Source organism: Lathamus discolor, chromosome 3 (assembly GCF_037157495.1).
Source record: "Lathamus discolor isolate bLatDis1 chromosome 3, bLatDis1.hap1, whole genome shotgun sequence".
Taxonomy (NCBI): domain Eukaryota; kingdom Metazoa; phylum Chordata; class Aves; order Psittaciformes; family Psittacidae; genus Lathamus; species Lathamus discolor.
The window spans coordinates 26,781,100-26,801,137 of record NC_088886.1 but is presented as its reverse complement, the minus strand read 5'-3'; the positions used below and the strand labels follow the sequence as shown (position 1 = coordinate 26,801,137).

The window sequence follows — 20,038 nt, the reverse complement described above, 5'->3', positions numbered from 1 at the left end:
ATCCCTCCTTTCCTTCAACTCTCCCCTAATAAATATGATCATTTAATCCTGTGAGATCTGAAAACCCATTTCTGAAATTCCCCTGATATGTAATACAGTAAAACAAGCCTATAAATATAAATAATTATGATAAAAAGGGATAAAATGCCATACTTGGGTCAAACATACTCACACAGTGACACTAGCAACAAATAACTGTGTAGTGTTTGAACGTAGATGGAATGTAGAGTAGCTAGTTGTTGCTCATAACTGTCACACTCCTAATTTGGACAGGCCATATTTTATTGATAGCAGAGCAAACACAGTCATGATCCATCCCTACCTTTCCTGCTTTATGGAAAATCCCATCCATCCCCCGTGAAGTAGGGATTTAAAAAACAGTGGCGTGAACATGAGGTGAAAATATAAGATGGAAGCACAGTCCCAGGCTGCGTTTCCCAAGTGTTTCTTGCACATCATATGCTAAGTTCAATTTTCCAAAAGCTTTGTTTTATTTTTAAAGGTAACATCTTTATTATTATTATTATATTTATTAGTTATTATTATGCAGAGATGAGATTTTTTTTCCCCCTTTGATCACAGAGCAAACAGTTTGCTTTTGAAAATGTTAATGGAGTCCTGATTCAAAACTTTTTTTCTTCATTTTTTTGTTGTTTTTGTTTTTTAAAACGTTGCAACAGGCAGGATCTGGGATTTGATTTCCTCGTCCTACACAACGAAAGATTCTGGAGTTCGGACTCCTAGCCACTACCAGTAGGTCCTGCCTTGCTCAGTTGTTGTAGTCTCAGTGTGGTTTCACCAGGTGGGGTGGGTAGGTGGGTGGGAGGGGAGGAGTTGGAAGAAGGGAGGGTATTTGTCAGCTATGTCGAGTCTTGGTTAACAACTTTGCCTCCATTCATGGTTGGTGTCCCTGAACTTTTTCTTGAGCGTCCTTGTTTTTCTCCAATTTCATGCAGCGATGGCTCTCTGTACATGCACACTGCAAACAGAAAAGACACTCATTAACAGCTCTGAAGTCACAGGCATTAGTGACCATAATGAACTATTTCTTTGTATCTGAGGCCGAAATTCCAGCCTCGATGCAAAACCATACACACTTACAAAAACCTCAGTGACCCAGCAGGAGAGCCTGTTATCAAGCAGGATGTCACATGCCCTTGCTGCCAGTCAGACCTCTTTTCTGTCTCTGGATTCTTCCAAAGGCACAGATAGAAACACAGGATTCTCACAGAGAAGTCTTTCTAGGCTTTTGTGCTTTACTGTTTTTTTTCATATTATATTCATACATATAAAAGAAATCTTCCAGTTCACAGCACTGTGTATTGTCTTGAGATACGGCTAATGGGCCCAAGAATTACCCTGTCCCCACCTGTTAATCTCCAATAGAAAGCCCTTGAGAGTCTTGAATCAAAACTATCCTTGCATCTGAGCCACCTAAGCCTTCTGGGTCTCAAGTAAGTTCTTGACCTGGAAGTGGTGCTCAAGCCCATTTGGCAAAATCAGCCAAGAGCTGAGGTCTCTTATTGGCACTTCTTGGTTTTCCCCCTGTAAATGAAGACAGTCAGCAAAGGCAAGGCTGTGAGCAGACACATTGAGATGAGTTTAGTGACAGCAAGCCAGGAGCCATCCCAGCTCTGTGTGGTCACCTGACAGCACCTGAGAACAGGGTGGAAGGAAGGCATCTTCTCTCCAGATGATGGGTAAGCAATGTGTGTCCTTTAAAAATGTACTCACTGGAACCTAGACAGCAAGGACAGCAAGGTCTGTCCAAGCCATAGCATATCCCCCTGTCCTGTGCAGCATAAAGCATTTATCCAATTCACCATGTGGACTAAGTCCTTGTGGCTGTCCTCACGCTGTGTGAGGTGTGCCAGAGCAGGGGCACACACTGAGCAGCTCACAACAAGGGGAACATCTCTGATGAGCTCATTGCAAATGTGGTGGGGTGAGGATGTGACTGAAACAGTGAGACATCTCAAGGGCAGGCACATTGGAGCTGAGAACTTATGGCAGGTCCAGACTGCAAACATCATTCCCAGATCTTTGCAAATGTTAGGATAGAAAGAAATGATTGTTTACTGCTTCATTTTGAAAAGCCATCAGGTCACAAATAGCACAAAGCTCAAACACAGGAGATAGAGCTCATCAGGTTTTGTTCCAGGTAATCAACAAGGACAAAATTGCAAAAATTATCTGAAGAAACAAAAAAATACCCCATGTATGAATCTGTCATGTAAGCACTTATATTTATAACCTCCCCTGATTTGCAAATAAATCCTGACAATTAGAGGCAGGTTGCAAATGACATTATTGCTCTGCATTTCACTTCTAGCTAGATAAACAGTTATAGTAGTGTGCAACAATAAAGGACAGAGATAAAGTGCAGTCAACTGTGTATTAATAGGAGGGATATTGCATTGAATACATGAGCAGTGAAAAAATATTACTTTTCCCACAGAGCATTTTTCATGCAAAGCTTTCAAAGCAGTTTAAACTCACACACGCTAGCTAAGCCTCCCAGCGTGGCTGCAAGGCAGGCTTGCTCTGCAAACTGTTATTGCTACTGGAGCCAATTTTTTATGAAAATGAGAAAAAACAGAAAATGAATGACATCCCATGGGTCTAGGCCTGGATGGGCAACGCCAGGCCTGCCCATCAGCTGGCCGGACTATTGATGCTGTCTGCCTGCTGCAAGGAAAGTGTGTAGCATGGTAGCAGCAGCAGAAGGAAAAGGACTCTCACATCCCCTTTCAGCGGCTGAGCTGCCCCTCACACCTTGGTGAGTGTCACTCAACAACCTGGCAATGGTGAATTTGTCTGTTATGGCAAAGTACCTAAGACCATCTCAAAGAGCAGTATGAAAAGGTTAACAACTGAGGAAAACATGTGTCCTTGTGATTTCTCAGCCTGAGTTGCAGAGCCTTTTGTGACACTGAGGATGCACATCACTTCTGTGACTGAACTAATTCTCTGACATGACATATGCCCAGCAGAGCTGGGTATTTGTGCCAGCATTGCCCCAGTACCCCTAACATTCCATACACAAATTCCTGCCTCTGGTCTAGCGCTGTCTTCACAATCTCTCGGGTTGCAAGCTGGAGCTAGGGGGACCATCATGATTATCCCTGCACATGCTAAGTTCATCTCACCCACACCCATCCCCAGTACCCTACTGAGCTGGGCCAGATGCTTAGCCACAGCAGTTGAGCCTGTGCAAAGTCCCTAGCAGCAGCACCACAGCAAAATGCCTTTCCTCAGCTCCCTGCCTCTCACCACAGCCTTTGGGCAAAAGTGTTAAGCTGCTAACAAGGCCCATAGAATAACAAATATAAATCAGGCTACAGAAGTAAACAACATTTGCAGCTAAAAATTAAGGAAACTCTGTACCTAGCAAGCAAATAATCCAGGAATTGTAGGTTTATCTTCCAGTCTTGTGCATGATACAAGTACCGACATGGGGCACGGCTGGAGGCTGCTCACATAATGCTTTTCAGTCGGAGCTGTCAAAGCCTCTGTGCCAGATAGGCTGTGCCAACAGACCATGCCAGAAAATCTGTAGCAGCATAGGACAAGCATATTTACAGTATTGATCTACACCTACAGTACCAGTGTACACAGTATTTATATGGCATCATGCACAAGATGGTGCCTGGATATTCTCCTACACAAGAGGCATGTGCTGAGCTACGGTAATTGCTCAGTGATGGCTGCAAATCTGTGCGCACTGTGACATGCAGGCATGTGCACACCAACACACAGGTGTGTATGCACACAGCTGCACACGTGGGGTTTTAAGGACAGTTTGATATGTTGTACAACACAAGCTATTGGACTGCAGTCTGTTACTCCTTGTACTGAGGAAGCTTCAGTGTGACTCAAGCATGGAGGTGTTAGTCATGGACCAGGAGGCGGGGGGTGTGTGTGTTTGCAAATGGATTGTTGTGAGTGCTCAAGTCTTCTCAGTTTAAAAGAACATCTTGGTGGTTCAGGACTAGCAGCACTCACTGGCCGGTCTGTCTGGGGTCTCTGTGGGTATGTGAAGACACACTGCCCGTGTCACCTGCATCAAGGTAAACTAGCAGCAGTGTGCCTGTCAGTATGCCCAGACGCTTGGGAGGTCTGCTGGTGCACACAGCAAAGGCAGCTTTGGAAGGATGAGCAATTTGGCTAGAACAAGAGTCTCCTCCCTGCTTTGCCTTGCTTCTCCCACCCACCCACACCCACACACCAAGCCAAATACAGCCCTTAATGTCTGAAAACCAAGCTAATGCTTTGGAGCTTCAATCAGATAATCAGCTCCTATGTCCCAGATTCTAATCAACACATCCATATTCATGCTTTAATTGGAAAGTGTTGTTAGCTTGATCTGCTGAACAGCCACGGGCATAAATGGAAGGGGGTGAGCAACAGTGGAGCTGTGCCCATATCTGGTTCTTGAGGCTTTCAATTCCCTGCTTCCCTGTCAACCAGCAGTGCCTGCCATTCACATGCACAAGGAAACAATTCTGCACAAAGAAACAACTCGCAAAGTAGGCAGGCGGTAAATGGGGGGTACAAGTGAGGGGAAAGAGAGTGACAGGGAGCATCCTTCCCAAAGGCGAGGGTATGGAGTGGGCTGCCTGTCACCGAGGAACAGCTCAATCTCTTGCCTATGCGCTGGCAAAGGATCCCAGCCTTATTTCTGCTTCCCAGGCACGGCACTGGCACACCACCCACACAGTGAAACCAAATTCACCCTGTGCTGCTTCCCTGGGTGTCAGCGACTGCCTGAGTTTGGAAAGAACACACCATTTGGTGTCCTGATCCTAGTATTTCTCACTTGGCAACGCTGCAAGTTGAGGAGGTTCAGGGGATGCAACAAACTCGATTTATTTCCCTTAGAATACAAGGAAAAGCTTATTAAAGGACCTTAGATATATCCTGTCCACTTAGCTTCACTCCTGCCTTTTCCTACCCCAGATCCTAGTGAGTTAGAAGGAACCAAATTTTTATGAAGTTGCAGCTGAGCAGGCAAGCAGGTTGTTAGGCAGGATCACAACACACCCCGATAGCATCCTGGGCTGGGGTCTAGGCAGGGCTGGGCTGAGAGCACATCCTCTAGCAGGCAGCCTGGGAGACAGGCTCTTTCCCTTGACAGATGTCACAGCTTTGGGTGTCGGTATCTGCAGTAGCGGCTGCATTAGCTAATGCTTCGGTGGAGAGAATTAATTGTCTGAGCAGCAGCTAGGAGCAGGAGGGAGCAAGTGATTATGTACCCTCGTTTTCTGCCTCTAATTACTCTGTTCTAAACCCAGTCCCAGCTGATGCATTTCAGAGGCATTTGAGCTCGTCTCTATCTGGTGGCTAAATGTGCAGGATGCTGCCAGATGGAATCACAGTTTGTTCAGATAAGAAACGCAGCACAGACAAAGCACAGGATGACAAAAAGCCAAGCAAAAGCAGGTTAAAATATATTGTATTTGCCATCTAGTAAGATTATTAGGAGTTTGATAGATGAACAAGCGGGTGTGGGATAGAAAACATATCAAAGCCTTCCCCTTTGACCTCTTTTGGATGTGTCTTAAAAAACAGATTCAAAAGAGGAGCTGTGCTAGCAAAAACTGATAAAGACTGTGCAGCTCTATTGGGGTGTGTTTTTTTTTTTGGGGGGGTGTTTGTTTTTTTTAAAGAACACTTTCTAGGATGCTCTGTTCATTAAGGTGATACCTTTGAAGCATTTTCACTAGGCCTACCGCATCTTCCTACTCAACAGTGTCTCATACTTCTTTACAACATCCAAGGACTCTGCTTTAACAAAACTGGCATGTTGCATCCCTGGGAAAACACACTGGGAAAAATCTGGCTGCTATTCCATGCACAAGGGAACACGCATCAGTGGTAATGAATGGATCAGACTAGTCATTGACAGGTGACCTTCATATCTGAGGTATGTTCACATCATGAGGGCTGAAGCATCATGAATTTGGAGCTAGGGGCAGCTCTGTTAACTCAAAGGAAACGTCTTCTACTTTCTGTGGCCAGATTTGCCACCTCAAAAGCATCCTGGCCTGGGTCAGGTGAGAAATGAAATGTAGCTCTTTTGGGAGAGCTATCTTGAAATGATGTCTTCAAACGTAAGGAAATACAAATAACAGAGCACATCCACAATAAGTATCTGATAAAATTATCACCTAAGTGACTGGAAAGTCTTCCGTTGTTTGAGATGGGTTTATATATTTAAAGGAACAAGAAGCACTGTGGACCACAGTGTTTGTCCAGCACTAACCCCTACAAGCAAGCACTTAAAGAGACTGAAATAGGTTTAAAAGATTGCTAGTTCTCCAAGTGACAATTATATTGAAGTTAATTTCTTGTGCAGTCTGGTTCAACCTATACATTTGCACTTCAAGGGCTCATTTAGCTCAAATGATCAGTGATCAGAAATAAAAATATCAGAAGAAATGTGTTGCGTATGTGTGTTTTTAACCAAAACTGGCACCACACAGTACATTAACTGCTGCCTGCCAGGCTGTTTGTCTTGGCTTTGCCTGTGCACAGATGGAAGAGGAACTTAACGTTTCCCCTGTTATTACTTACCAAGTTTTTTTGCTTTCATATTGATTAAGCTTAATGCTATTCCCCAAAACAAACAAATCCTACCTAAACCAAACCAAAAATCCCTCCTACCAGCCAAACCCCAAAACTTTTCCAGTTGGTAGTTAGCGACTTTTGCACAGAACACATCCAGTATCCTGACAATCTACAGGAGTCAAAACAGCCTGTGGGATTAACACAGCATAAAGCTGTAGCTACTAAAAGCCACAGATAGCACACATACATACCATTGTATATATGCACATGTAAATATATGTAGTTCTTAGAAATTATAGGGGAGGATATTTCGTATTTATTCATTAGTTTACTTCCCATCTGTAATTTTGAGGAGAGGACTTCTGAATTCAGAAGGAAGTATGAAGCAAAGGGAGTCAAATGAGCTTCAGGAGCAATGTCGGCTGTTTTGTGTTTTCTTTCCCTGCAAACACTCTCTCAGCTAAGCTGCTGCATGATTTTTCTGCACATGGCAAACAACTGGGAAGTATCATCTCAGAGATAATTGCCTTTGAAGTGGTGGGTGAAGTGATTCCTAGCAATGTCACACCTCTCCTTCCCAGGGGACCAGATTCCCCCTTGCATAGATTACTGTGTCAGCCATCATGTGGCAGGGCTACTGCTGGGGGTGGTACAGAGCAAAAGGAAACCTGGGCACATTACTGCAGACAGAAGCTGCAAAGTACTGGCCTGAATAAGCAGCAAAGCCCACATGCTGGGGCATGCCACAGGATTTAGCAGAAGGAACATGCAAATATAGCCGAGGAGTGCTTTGAATACTTCATTAGAGTCATGACAAAGAGAAAGAAGCTGTTAAAATAGGGTAGGAATTTCCCCTTTTCTGTAACATCTCTGCTTGCAAGATCTGTTCTCAGAGACTTTGATGGATGCAGCACAGAGAAGTCACGTGGAGCTGAGAGCGTTTTACTCTAACCATCCCCACAAGCCTCTGCTACCTACAATGAATCTCAGGCTTGGGAACAGAGTCCTCTGTCTGGAGTCACAGTCCCAGACAGCTGAATGCTTTGGGAAGCTGACACGTGCCTTGCCTTGGGAGACTGCCAGCCCTTTGATGCAGCAGTGCTCACAGAAGCTGACTGCAAAGATGTGGAGGAGGGAAGGAGTGGAGGAGCCCTTAATTTGGCCGCCAACTTCCAAAGCGCTCACTCGCTCAGGAGGTTGTGACAGCTGTGATTGAAGCAAGCGTAGGAGGATGCAACTGCAGGAAAGGGAAGCTCTTGGGCTGGCCTGGGTTTTTCAAAATGAAAGCCAGAGTGGCATTTGCTGCAATGAGAACTCCACTGTGGGTTAGGCATCTCCAGTAAGCCAAGGCTTTCCATGAGGAGAGCCAGAGGAATGGCCTAGTTTAATGCATGCAGAAGACAACTATTTGAGCTATTTAACAGACACCACACTACATCAAAAAAGAAGCCTGGATTCAAAGGAACCCACTGATCAGTGCCAACACTCAGCCAGGCAGCAAAGAAATATCAGAAGGAGCTGGAAACCCAGTTGTGACAGCTAGCACTTGCAGAAGACTCTCCTCCCTGCCAAGGAAAGAGATGAGCCAGAAGAGAAGCTGGTGAATGACCCCATGCCTGAAATAAGCCCCATTGCTTAGCAAAACTCAATAAGGGCCCAGGGCATCAAGCACACTAATGCCTCAGATAAACAAGAAAAGTCTCCCAGCTGCAGAAAAGCTGCTGAAAACAAGCATAGGACAAGCGACCACAGGCCATTCTCCTCTCCTCCAACATCTCCATGTCCTCTGCAAAGGCCACAGACACTCTAGGAATGCTGAGCTGAATTTCTCTCATTGTATTCTGTTTCAGTGGTCCAAAACATGATTTCAGCCTGACTTCCTGAACTGGCCTTTCACTCACACATGCACACTCATCTGCTCCTGCACCTTAGCTGGGAAGCTGTTAAAAAAGCCGCTAGTGGATGGACTTAGCTGTGGCTTCCACCTCCTGTGAGCAGTGCCTGTCAGTAAAGCATCAGTTCACTCCTTCTCTCCGCATGTCCAGCCTTGACCCCACAACCAACATGCGGTTAGTGAGAAGGGGCACACAACTTCACAGCTGAAACCAGCCCCAGCTTGATGTGCCCCTGAGGTGGCCATGGCAGGACTGAGTTGGGGTCAGAAAGACATACGTATTTTGGGGATCAGAAAGCAGCGCTTTTTCCAAGCAACAGAAGAGATCTCCTTGTTTCCAAAATCAAGTTAGTGCTTGTTAAGTAAGTACTAGGATCATCACACTACATCTCTCCATTTGTCAGCCCATAGAAAGCAAAATACCATGGCAGAAGCCTGTGACACATTTCAGTAGTGTACAGTCAAGCAGCAGGAGGGCAAAACTTCTACTCTATGGCTTTTACTGAAGCCTTACATGGTGATAAAGACATACATCATGACAGCATTTTATCTAACTTTGAACATCTATGATAAGATTTCTCTACCTCTCCAGTCTTTGCACATGAGAAAAAAAAGATTCAAGTCATCTTAGGGTAGACATGCAAAGCACATCCACATCTGTGCTGGTAGAGCCCATTTCTCTTCTGCTACATCAGCAGAGCGTCAAAGTCTAAAATCAGATGAGATAAATCCTATTTCTACTGACTCTACATGGGACTTGAAACCCACTGAATGACATTGAGAAAATTCTCACAGAGAACCCACTTTATGGTTACTGCTGGATCAGAATCCCTTCAAACCGCTAGCCACTCCAGGGGCTACTTTCCCAGTAACATCTCAATAACTTTCAGTTACTCAGTAACTTCCCAGTAACTTTCCCAGTAACTTGCTGGCATTTTAAATTCATCCTTTAGCACCCCAAAGCTGAGAAACCCTTTTGGGATGATGTGCAAAGTTTATTATATGGGAAGAAAAGCATATGAAATATAAGAGTGCAGCCCACGACCTTCCTGAGATGTTACAAATATTGTCCTTGCTTTCTGCTCTTGCAGCCAACACCCCCATCCAGAAAGCCCCGAATCTGAAGTTGCAAACTCCCCCTTCCCATGCCCTGCTGATGGAGGGAGTGGGCAGATTCCATACCTTCAATGGGTTTGGGTACAAAATGTGATGAGGGTTTGGTTTTTTTCACTCGGTTTCCCTTCATAATTTGACCTTCTTTATTGAGTCCCAGGAACCATGCTCGTCCGGATTCTTGCTGCCGGTACAGCGTGGAAGAATAAATAACGTAGTAGTTTTCAAAGACAGATTCCTTAAATTTGCACTCTGGTGTGAAAACATCCTGCAGTGAGTGAGAGAGAGAGAGAGAAGAGTGATAGAAGGAATTAATCACTGATCTCCTAAATTAGGCATCACTGAATGATACACGATGGTCATGCATTGCAGTTAGTTTAACAATGGAAAACAACAGGCATCAGCAATACCAGTTACCAGCAATAACACATCTAGAAAGCTCCCCACTGAAAGGGAAGGCTCTCCTTCACCAGCAGAGCTGTGGTTCGCAAAACATTCTACAGTGAACAGTCATAAAAAATGTGCAGGAAGTCAGAAATTTTCCAGGATTTAGACTGAATACTAAGCAAAATTAAAGAAGAGAGCAGAGAAGCAGAGACAGCCCTGCTGTTCATTGGCTGTTCCCACTGCCTTCCCCAGGCTTTGCTCTTACCTTCCCTGTGATGTGCAATTGTTGTCTAAAATATTCAGGCTTCTCCAAACTCTTAAGGGCAAAAGGCAGTTTATTAGGAACATTTAAGTGGATTTAGAGAAACAGGAGTGCAAAAGCTAGTAAATTATTTTCAAAAGTGATGGGAGGAAATGCTGGCACAAAGCCCAGAAATCATTCAATAAAGAGCAAGAAGTAATTTCAAAGATCTCTGACCCAAATATTTCTTCTGATACTGAGAACTGGTCCCACACCTGCCCAGGAACAGAGGACACATCCAAGTCATCCCCAAAGTGTGTGCTGGCTGTGAGAGTGGCTGTGCCTTTGCCATTTGCACTGGCTTTGTATAAAGTCTCAAGAAGAAAACTACACTCATCTACGGACCAAAATTTGTCCTGTCTCAGTAACTTTTCATGATTTAACAACAGGGAAAAACTAAACCTCTTGTAAAAGAGCTAGCTGGCAGGGGAGCTCTGTGACAGTGGGCTCCCAGACCTTCACTGAGTCAGATTTGGTTGTTGGTGGGTTGTTATTTTTGCTTGGACTTTGATTCTAAGCAGAAAATTCATCTTAGCAAAACAAATTTTCCCACTGGGTTCCTTAAAGCTATGACATTATTGCAAAACAAAGCCCAAGCCACAATGAAGGAAAACTGTTTTAACAGAAAAATTCTTTCTTGTAAAACCCCAACTAGGTGTCTCAGAGCCCCATGAGAGAAGACAGGTGCTGGTACAGGTAGGTGATGCTCTTTTCCAAGCCCTTCCCACTCAGAAGTCTTTGGGAGCTTCTCTAACCTTGCTAATGGAAAACCCATGACCAACATCTGAGCAAAGCATTTGGAGTAATGCCACCTACCTACCACAAACCTCATTTAAGAGTGAATATTTTGAACATTCAGCAACACCCAGGTATGTTTGCGGGTTATATAAATTGTTGCTGGTCTGACAATAAATCCAGTGTGCAACAGACCTACAGAGCCAGGCAGGCTTTAAGCCACAGAAGACAAAGCACAACAGAAAGTGCAGAACTATTCTGCACATGTGAAATTTCCATCCCTCATTAGTGTCACACAAACACTGTCAGCCGAACAGGTCATTTTGCCCTATCTGAGGGAGTCTTCCTTGCTGGAGAAATAAATATTTTAACAAGAGAGTGAAACAAGTTAAGAGAAATCTAGATGACTTAGAACACTACAAAATAGTGTTTGACATATCTTCCCAAAAGATCAGTGTTTAAGCCCTCCTTAAATCTGTTCTTTATCTCCAGGCTTTGTCTTGCCTCTGAAGACAAAGCCAGGCAGTTTGCTGCAGCTGCCTAAGAAGAGCTGGCTCAGGGACTCTCCTTGGCATCAGGCACAGCCAAGCAGCATGTCCTGTGATGAAGTGCATCTCTAAAACCAAACCGACCTACTCAGTCCCCTTTTCCATGCCTTCATTACCCAATGAATATAGACTTATTAAGAAAATCCCCTTTAGGGGGACTGAAAAGTTAGTAAGCTGTGAAGGACAGCTACCAACCTGACCAAAACATGGAATGTACTGTGCATGAGCTAGATACCCAAATTTTTAGCATGTGTTTTAAATTCAGTGTGGAAAAGAGACTATTTTGTATTTTCAATAAAGAAGAAATATAAAAGCCAATGCATTTTGAAAATGTAATTTCAAAAAGAAAAAGAAAATCTAGATTTTTATCTAGAAGTTATTATAAATCAAAATTTCAGATAAATATCTATTGTAAAATACTGCATTACAATATTTTACAACAAGCATGTTCACAAAAGCAGCTGCTGTACTCCATATCCACTTGTATCAATAAAACATCAAAATTACTATATTATTGTAAAGGAAATGTATTTAAAACATAAACATAATGAAGATTTAAGAAAAATAAATTAAAAATAGTGATTTCATTTAAATGTTTTAAGCTCCTCCACAAGCAAGCAAAACTATTCCATTGTTTTTGTGAGTTGGCTGGTTGATTCCTCATCCCCCACAATTCAGTTGAAATAGCACTTCAGGACATTAAACCATGGCAACACCACCAAGAAATATCCCATCTCTGTCCATTTGGTAGTTTAGAAAACTCACAGATTTGACAGCTAAGTTCTAGTTAAATGATGTCATTTTTATTAATTATTATTATCCTTCTTATGTATATCGCCTTACCAGCAACAGCTAGAGTCTCACTGTGCTATGTAGGGACAAACACATGCCAGAATGCAATTCATCGTCCCACCAAACTGACATATCACTAGGTCTCCACAGGTTTGAGCACCAGAAATCTCTGGTGTGGTCACTTCCACGTGCAGAAAAGACACAATGAGCAAGAGGATGAAGAAGGAAAAAAATGTTGACCAGAAAGGAGATGGGACAGACAAGCAGAACACAGGCTACTCTCCCAAGCACCAGCTGGGATATTGGAGTGTCTCCTAAAACATGCGAACATTTAAGCTTTTCTTCATCAACATCTTTGTGGTAGCCAATGTCAAGCCTTCAGCTACATCACGTCACTTAGGCTTTTTGCATATGTCTTTTGTTAATGGCTTTGGGGCTACCAATAACAAAACCCTATTGAGATATTAATGGCGGAACCTCTGCAAGATTTACAGTCAAAACTAATTCTGGCAAATATGTCAAATTAGGTGGTTACTTCTGTTTCAGTTGTCTTGGGCTGAGAAGAGCTGGGAAGAAAGAGGAGAGTGCAGGTGATCATAACAGGCTTCACACTAATAAAGTAGTTCATAGCAGCCACTACTGGTTAGACTGAAATCTGAGATAAATGCAGGTGGTTTGGGAAAATCACTGGTCTGTTGGCCAGACCTCTGGGACATGCAAGCTTTTTGCTTTGTTTTCTTTTGCTTTTTAAAACGAATTTGGTGTTGACAAAATGTGTTGGATGGGCAGACCTGGAGTCCAATATTTCCTCTTTATCCCACAAGCACAGAATGAGTAAAACCAGCAAAGGAATCCTCAGACTGTGTCCCCCTCGTGCTTCTGACAGGACATATGGACATCTTCCTCCAGGGGTAGTGGTATGGTAAGCGCTGGGGTCAGGAGCACCCACTTCACCTCACTTGGTACAGGGGCCTTTTGAAACAGGCTTTTAGAGAACCCCACCCAGTTATGTTTCCAGCTCTCTCCCTGATAGAAATAGCATGACTACATACAAGTAAGAAGACAGATGGCTTCATCTTTTAATCACTGGTCTTTTATCAGTCTTTAAACAAATAAATACATCATGACTCCCTTTTTCTGCACAAACTCCGTGGAGCCCCTGGCCCCCTCTCAGCACCATCATGCATTCAGCTCACTCAGAAAACCCAGTTATCCTCCTTAAAGAGCATGCTTGGAGGGCAAAAAAAAAAAAAAAAAAAAGAAAAAGGTAATTTGAATTTGTCTGGCTTTATCTTCATGTGAAATACGTGACTTCGACTAAATCATTTTTAACACAGACTAAACAAATACATTCATTTGTTTACTATTTGGAGATCTAGAGCCCAAGGTATTGTGTCAAATGTCTACAGACATTAACTGAAATCAGTTTGAAAAAACATCTTTTTTTTTTAATTCTTAAACTAAAAATCTGTATGAAATATTTGTAAAAGAAATGTTGGTAATTTACACGCAAAATGATTAACATCTGCCTTCAACCTGTTTCTGTATCTCAATCAAATCTCTTGAACAAAAGGCAATTCTAGTAAGAAGAGTAATTAATGTGCTTTGAAAAACAAACATAGGTTTGGTTTGTGTTAACTCTAATTTTATCGGAAATTGAAGTCTAGAAAAAACGGTAGGTCTCATGCAGAAAATAAGGGAGACCACATTTGTTCATACTTCGAATCAAAGGGAGCTACATAGATGCAGCTGCTACTATGTGGGGGGATTCAGTGTGTCAGACGTGCTCAGGGAGGGTGTAAGGTACCATGGATTGCCTCAAAATTTTAGAAAAAAAACCATGTTTCACTTATCCTTGATCCCAGTAATGTTTTCTGCATCTGTAGATGGAAATGTGGACAGCATTTCAAGGCACAAGTTAATCTCTGTATCACTTGGGCCAGTCTGGTTCTTCAGGGAGGTATTGGTAATGTCTGGCCTCATCTGCCCCTTCTCCCCCGCGGCACAGCTTGAGAAGGCTGTGCTTGACAGTTTGTGAGAAGAGAGCCTTTTTTTTTTCTGATCTACCTAATCTACCTCAGCTTTAACCCATCTTGGTCAGGTAAATCTAAACCAGCCTCTTGGCCTTGAACACAGTAAGTTTGGACTCTCTTTTGCATTTCTGCAAAGCTGGAAAAGCTCCACAGACATCACTGAAGAAGCACCACTGTCAAACCTGTGGATGGGAGGCATGCAGAGTAATCAGGAAATGCACTGCCACCCTCGGACATCTCAGCTCCTTCAAGAAAATGCTGAGCCAATGGTGCCACATCCCTGTCACAGCACTGCCAGAGCAGTGGACAGCACTAGTATTGCTCTGAGCAAGAGAAAACAGTGTCAGCCCCTGCCCATACCAGGCTGGGAGCATCACTGCCACTGGCACCCTAAGCATCCTCAGCTGGGAGGTGCGAAGTAACAGTCCCCCATAAGCAACAGTATGGTGCTCCTTGGCTCTGATTGCAAGAGTGAGAAATCTGCTTTCTTGTTTGTTTAGTCCAAGCTCTGGTGGCACAGAAGCCCCCTGATGTCCCCAGACCATGGCAGAAAAGGTGACAGGTTTCCATGTGCAATGCTCAGGGACAGCCAGGAAGTCAGTAGAAGACTGTTACTAGCTGCTGCATTCAAACCCAGCTGCTCACTCAGTGTCCCCCTGGACTGGACCATTTGTTTGTATTGTTTGCCATTTCCCTACAAACATTCTCAAAATTGTCAGATGAATTAAGATATCTTTTTCTTTTTCCCCTCAATATTTCCTTTTATTATAAGCCAAAGGAGAACGGTAAATATACACATCCACATGCAAATCTAATGACTTAATAAATTTAGTCACCGAAACTAGCAGCAATAAAAGGAAAAGCCCATTCTGCAAGTATTTTGTGCCACGGTTTAGGAAAGGGATGTGAATTATGAGTGTTGAAATATCTAACACACTCCCAGAGTAACAGTTTTCCTTTGGTTACAGCACTTACGTGTTTCTCTTTTATGTTCTGCACAATTACTGAGCCAGATCTTCAGATACGATAAAACTGCACCAAAGTCTATGGTACTGCAGGGCTTCCCTCCTAGGGAATCTGGCTCAGGATACTTACTGGTGTTAGTGTTAACACTTAGAGCTCATAAAGTCATTTAAAACATATTAAGTAGGAATCATATATATCAGCACAGCTATCAGCAGTGGCATTTCATTGTGGTTGTGGAGGCAGATCATGGAACAACTGATTCGTATTCACTATGTCTGTACAAGAGCTGCTCAATCCCAGTGGAAAGGATGGCAACACAGAAGAGCATCTGCTTTATGGTGCTCTTAAACTGTAAAGCCCATTCTACATTCCCCACTGACCTCAGTCAGAGCACAGCTTAATCAACACCCCTCTGATGCCAACAGCACCGAGGTTTAGAACTGACATCAACGTACATAGACCTGTGTGGATAAACAAAGACATTGTATTCTTGAAGGTATTTTCTCTTCCAGATGAAATGCAAATTCCCAACTCCCATTTAAACCTGGGAAAATTCAGGATCCGAGAATCTGTGACCACAGACCTCACACAAGTGCTACTTATTCACAGGACAGGTTTTTAACCATGTACATTCTGTTCACAAGACAAGCTCTGTGCTGATCACAACAGCACCCCCACAGGCAGCGATGCCTTGCATACAGCCCGATGAAGTTCAGTGTCCTCTTGCCTCTGCATAGCTTCTTCCATGACCTAGGGTTGCCTCTGTCTGGAAATGCTTTAAAATGATTGTAGCTGAGCTCTCTCTTGGCATGTGATCGAGAACCACAAATGTGCATCCAAACTTTACATCTCATCACATCTTTGTCCAGATGGCAGGTGATATTCTACTGTTCACACTCCATTTTTCCTCCCCCTTCTAGTTCCATAAGAGATTGCTGACAAGTCTTCTTGGTGGCCTTTTTAGAAGTAGGAGAGAGCAGATACGTTTTAAAATAACAAGCTGCTACATGGGAGTGTACAGCCCTGTTGCAGAGCAGAGATTCACTTGATGAGACAATATGGTATCTGCAAGTATTCTGTATCTGCCTGGACCATCTGTGGGCTGGAGGGAGCACATTTTCAAATAAATCACCATCCCTGCAGGTCTGGTTCCTACCTCTGGGAGCTGAGAAGCAGCATTAGCAAGCAATCTAACTTACTGCCTCTGAAAAATATAACTAGAGGGCTACCTGCCTTCACTTTTGTGGGAACTCTGTGCTCAAGGTACATATTTGTTCATCTGGCTTCACTTTAAACTACCCAAGCAAGAGGTAGAGTGCAGGTCTGCTAAGTCTTGTGAAGTGACCCAATACTCCTAGACAGGCAAGCCTTTGTAATTAAGCTGTAGACCCAATATTCAGTGCTGGGCAAGCCTCTGTAATTAAGCTGCAGAACTTTTATATGTGGACACAAGCTGTCCCAAAACACCTTTTCATGCTCAAGGACTGAATAAATTACTCCTATCACCACAAAGAAAGTTTGTGAATGCTAGAGACAGAAGTGTGATTGCAGTGTTGACATATCCAAGACATCTGCCTGGGCACATAGCAGAGTACTGACCACAAGCCATGGCAGGTTCTGTAAGACACATTGAGCTCCATTCTGCCCCAGCTAAGCAATTACCTAGATCAAAATGAGCTCATACAGATCTACACAAACCCAGGCTCATACCTGGCTACAAAGCAGATGAACCTAATGAGTTTGGGGAATGTAAATTCAGACCTGTCCATACCACCATAGCTCAGTATTGTGGTGGTCTGTTTTCAGATCTTGGCCTCTCTACTGTGCAGGCACATTTTTATCAAGGAGTTAACAATGATAAAAATGTCCAAATTCACTGTTTTGGCCTTTGGCATGCTGCTCATGCAATCCTGATAGTAACACAGCTTTCAACTTAATGAGTGCTGACAAGAACATAACTTGGGATGACTCTTCAAGCTGGGCTGTTCACTTTCACACCTCCCTGGAGAGCCTGGGTAGGCTGGGTGAGAGATCAGGCTCCAGCAGTAAGATCTGGGTACCAACGATTGCATATCTCTGTGTATGATGTTATCCAGGAAGTCTGCACATTGAGCAACTCACCCATGCGGCAAACAGAGCAAGTGACATATTTTTTCTTTCATTTCACTTTTTCTTAACGTTAGACTCAAACTGAAATTCACGGTTGGATGGAATAAATTTCCATCCCTTCTTTCTAAAATATAAGGTATATTTGGATTTTAACTGCTTTTTAATTTTGGATCTTATATTAAATATTAAAGCCTTTTATAATTTGGAGCTGTTATGAACTGGAGCAGTGATCACAGCGCAGCAAATTCACATGGCACTGGGCCCATCCAGTTCAGCATCACTCTTCTAGGAAAGCAACTGCTTCCTACAGGGGGTGGCTGGTGGTGGTTCTGACAGCATTGTCTCTGGTATTGCTTTCCTGGCAGCTTGGGCATCTGCTGAAACCCCAGGATAATTTCTAACCTGGGAATCCCAATTCATCCATTGTCTTCTCTACATTCTGTTTTTCTGACAAAGTGTCTGAAATTGGTAACAATGTTACTAACTCTGCTTACTCCAAAACAGTATCCAGAAATACATGTTTGCATTCAGACAGAATGATCATGAGACAAGATGGGCCAAGATGAAGATACGTTAGTTGTATACAAGAAAAGCAGTTTTCCTAAATTAGCACCATACTGCCTCATCTACTAAAGCCTGAAATAACTGTGAAGAAAAATAATACTGTAAGAACTCTAGAAACACAGCCAGATGGGATGCTTTGAACCTGTGACCTCTCTATGGGGCAAGGAGAGTTTCTTGGCATGAATTTGAGCCTGAGCACAAAAAATTAATTTGTGGCCTTTTGTTACTTTTGTGATTATTATGGTTGATAGTAATAACGATGTATAAACTAAAATAATTATTATGTATTTATAAACATGATATTGTTTTCTTGTGATAATTAAATGAAACTTCTTAGTGGAAAACCAGCAGTCAATATTAGATTTATCATGCTACTGCTTTTTATTAAAGTTATCCTCAAAGGCTCAAAACACAATATGAATCTTTGGGCATATAATAAAAATGTCCTCACCATGACAAGAGTACAAGGAAGACCTCTTATTTTCTATATTTTTGTGCTGAGATCCTGGGTACTGAAAGACCAACTGGTTTGCCAGGTCTTCTGTAAAACAAGAGGTGTCAGATCTAGTAGAGAAACTTATTTCCCCTGGGTTCCAGTTCAGTTTCTTAGGCAAACGCCCTCTCTTTTTGACATAAATGAAATAATACAGTTATAACAATGTCAGGGAGAAGGGGACTTCAAGTGAGTCCCAGTCCTTGTAAAGCAGAGTCTCTGGTGGATGGTGTTTTAGCACACAGACAAAACCATGCCCTGCACAGAGTTCAGGTCCAAAGAAAGAAAATAGCCTCAGCTCAATTTTCTGTGTAGTTCATTTTTTGAAGTAGCACATCACAGGGGCAGAAGATAAGAGGACTTTCCAAGGAGCTCACCAGGCCTATTACAACCATAGGCTGCTGATGTCCTGAGATAGCCTCTTTGCTTTGACTCTTAAATTCAAACCGTGAGACTCAGTGGAAACACACCATGTCCAACACTCTCCCTATCTTTCCTAATGCTGGAAAGATCTCTCCTGCATTAAACCAATTTTGAAACTGTCATGACCAGGGATGGAAATTCAATTTCTTTGCTGCTAAAACTTCCATCCTGAAAATGAGTGGTGCTAGATTATTAATATTTTGACAGCTTAGTGACAGGTTAGCTACAACTGGCCAATTAACAGAAAGCCCTGTGGTCTAAAGCATCAGCTGGGGCTAGGTTGAGCTGGTGTTGGACAGGCAGAATCTTACAACCAAGATTAAATGTTATGAAGTGTGACAATTTATGTGGCTTTTCCCTCCCTCTTGTAGCAGCTGCTGCAGTGCCTACACAGAGAAAAGGAAAGATTCATGGCATGTTCTTGGGTGGAGGCCAACTCTGCTGCCCACTGGGAGTCAAAGGGAACCCACTGAGATCTGTGCTTCAAAGCCTGGGTCCCAGAAATGTTTCTACTGAGAAAGCCATTGGAAAAGGTCAATGGTGTTTCTTCAACATCTGCCAGATTGACCTTGAGGTGTCTTCCACATCTCTGCTGGGGGCTGCTTTACCACAGCCAAGCAAATGACATGCCCGGCACTTCAAACTCCTCTGCCCATCATTCCAATCACCAGTGAAGGTGGGTATGTGCTATAAAGGACTGTGAAGAGAGGTTGCAGGCACATTTCTCTTGGTCCTGAGCATCATTTTCTGCCAGGGGAGAGAGCTTGTTGGTGAACACCTGTCATGTAACTGACGCATTGGATTTTAATTTCTGAAAGCAGGATCCTCTGCTAGTCCTGACTCCTTCAGGCTCCATGCCCTTGAGGGATTCGTGTCCCATCTGATAGTCTTCATACTGCTCATTGTGTATTAAGATTCTGTCTTTGGTTGTATACAGTAGAGGGATATTTAGCCTAAGGAATGAATGAGCCTCCAGAGTCTCAGAACATTTTTGGGGGAGAAAGAAAGAAGAAATAAAGTGTTTGGCCATTTGTTCTATTTTCTTAGAATTTCAGAAATCAGCCAATTTGACTGTGATAGAAGTACCGTCCAGAAACTGACCACAGTAAC

At 43.1% G+C, this 20,038-nt stretch overlaps 1 protein-coding gene across 4 annotated transcripts in view; it reads right to left on the bottom strand.

Moving 5' to 3' along the window:
- Window positions 1–467: 467 nt before the first annotated feature.
- Window positions 468–20,038, bottom strand: part of FGF12 (fibroblast growth factor 12) — a 230,422-nt gene continuing 210,851 nt past the window's right edge. For all 4 annotated transcript variants that reach the window (XM_065674239.1, XM_065674238.1, XM_065674237.1 and 1 more), the window contains 2 exons: window positions 9,647–9,845; window positions 468–979 (listed from right to left, as the gene is read on the bottom strand). In XM_065674239.1, coding sequence (XP_065530311.1) covers window positions 861–979; window positions 9,647–9,845 — 318 coding nt within the window. In that variant the 3' untranslated portion in view covers window positions 468–860. The remainder of the gene's footprint in view (window positions 980–9,646; window positions 9,846–20,038) is intronic.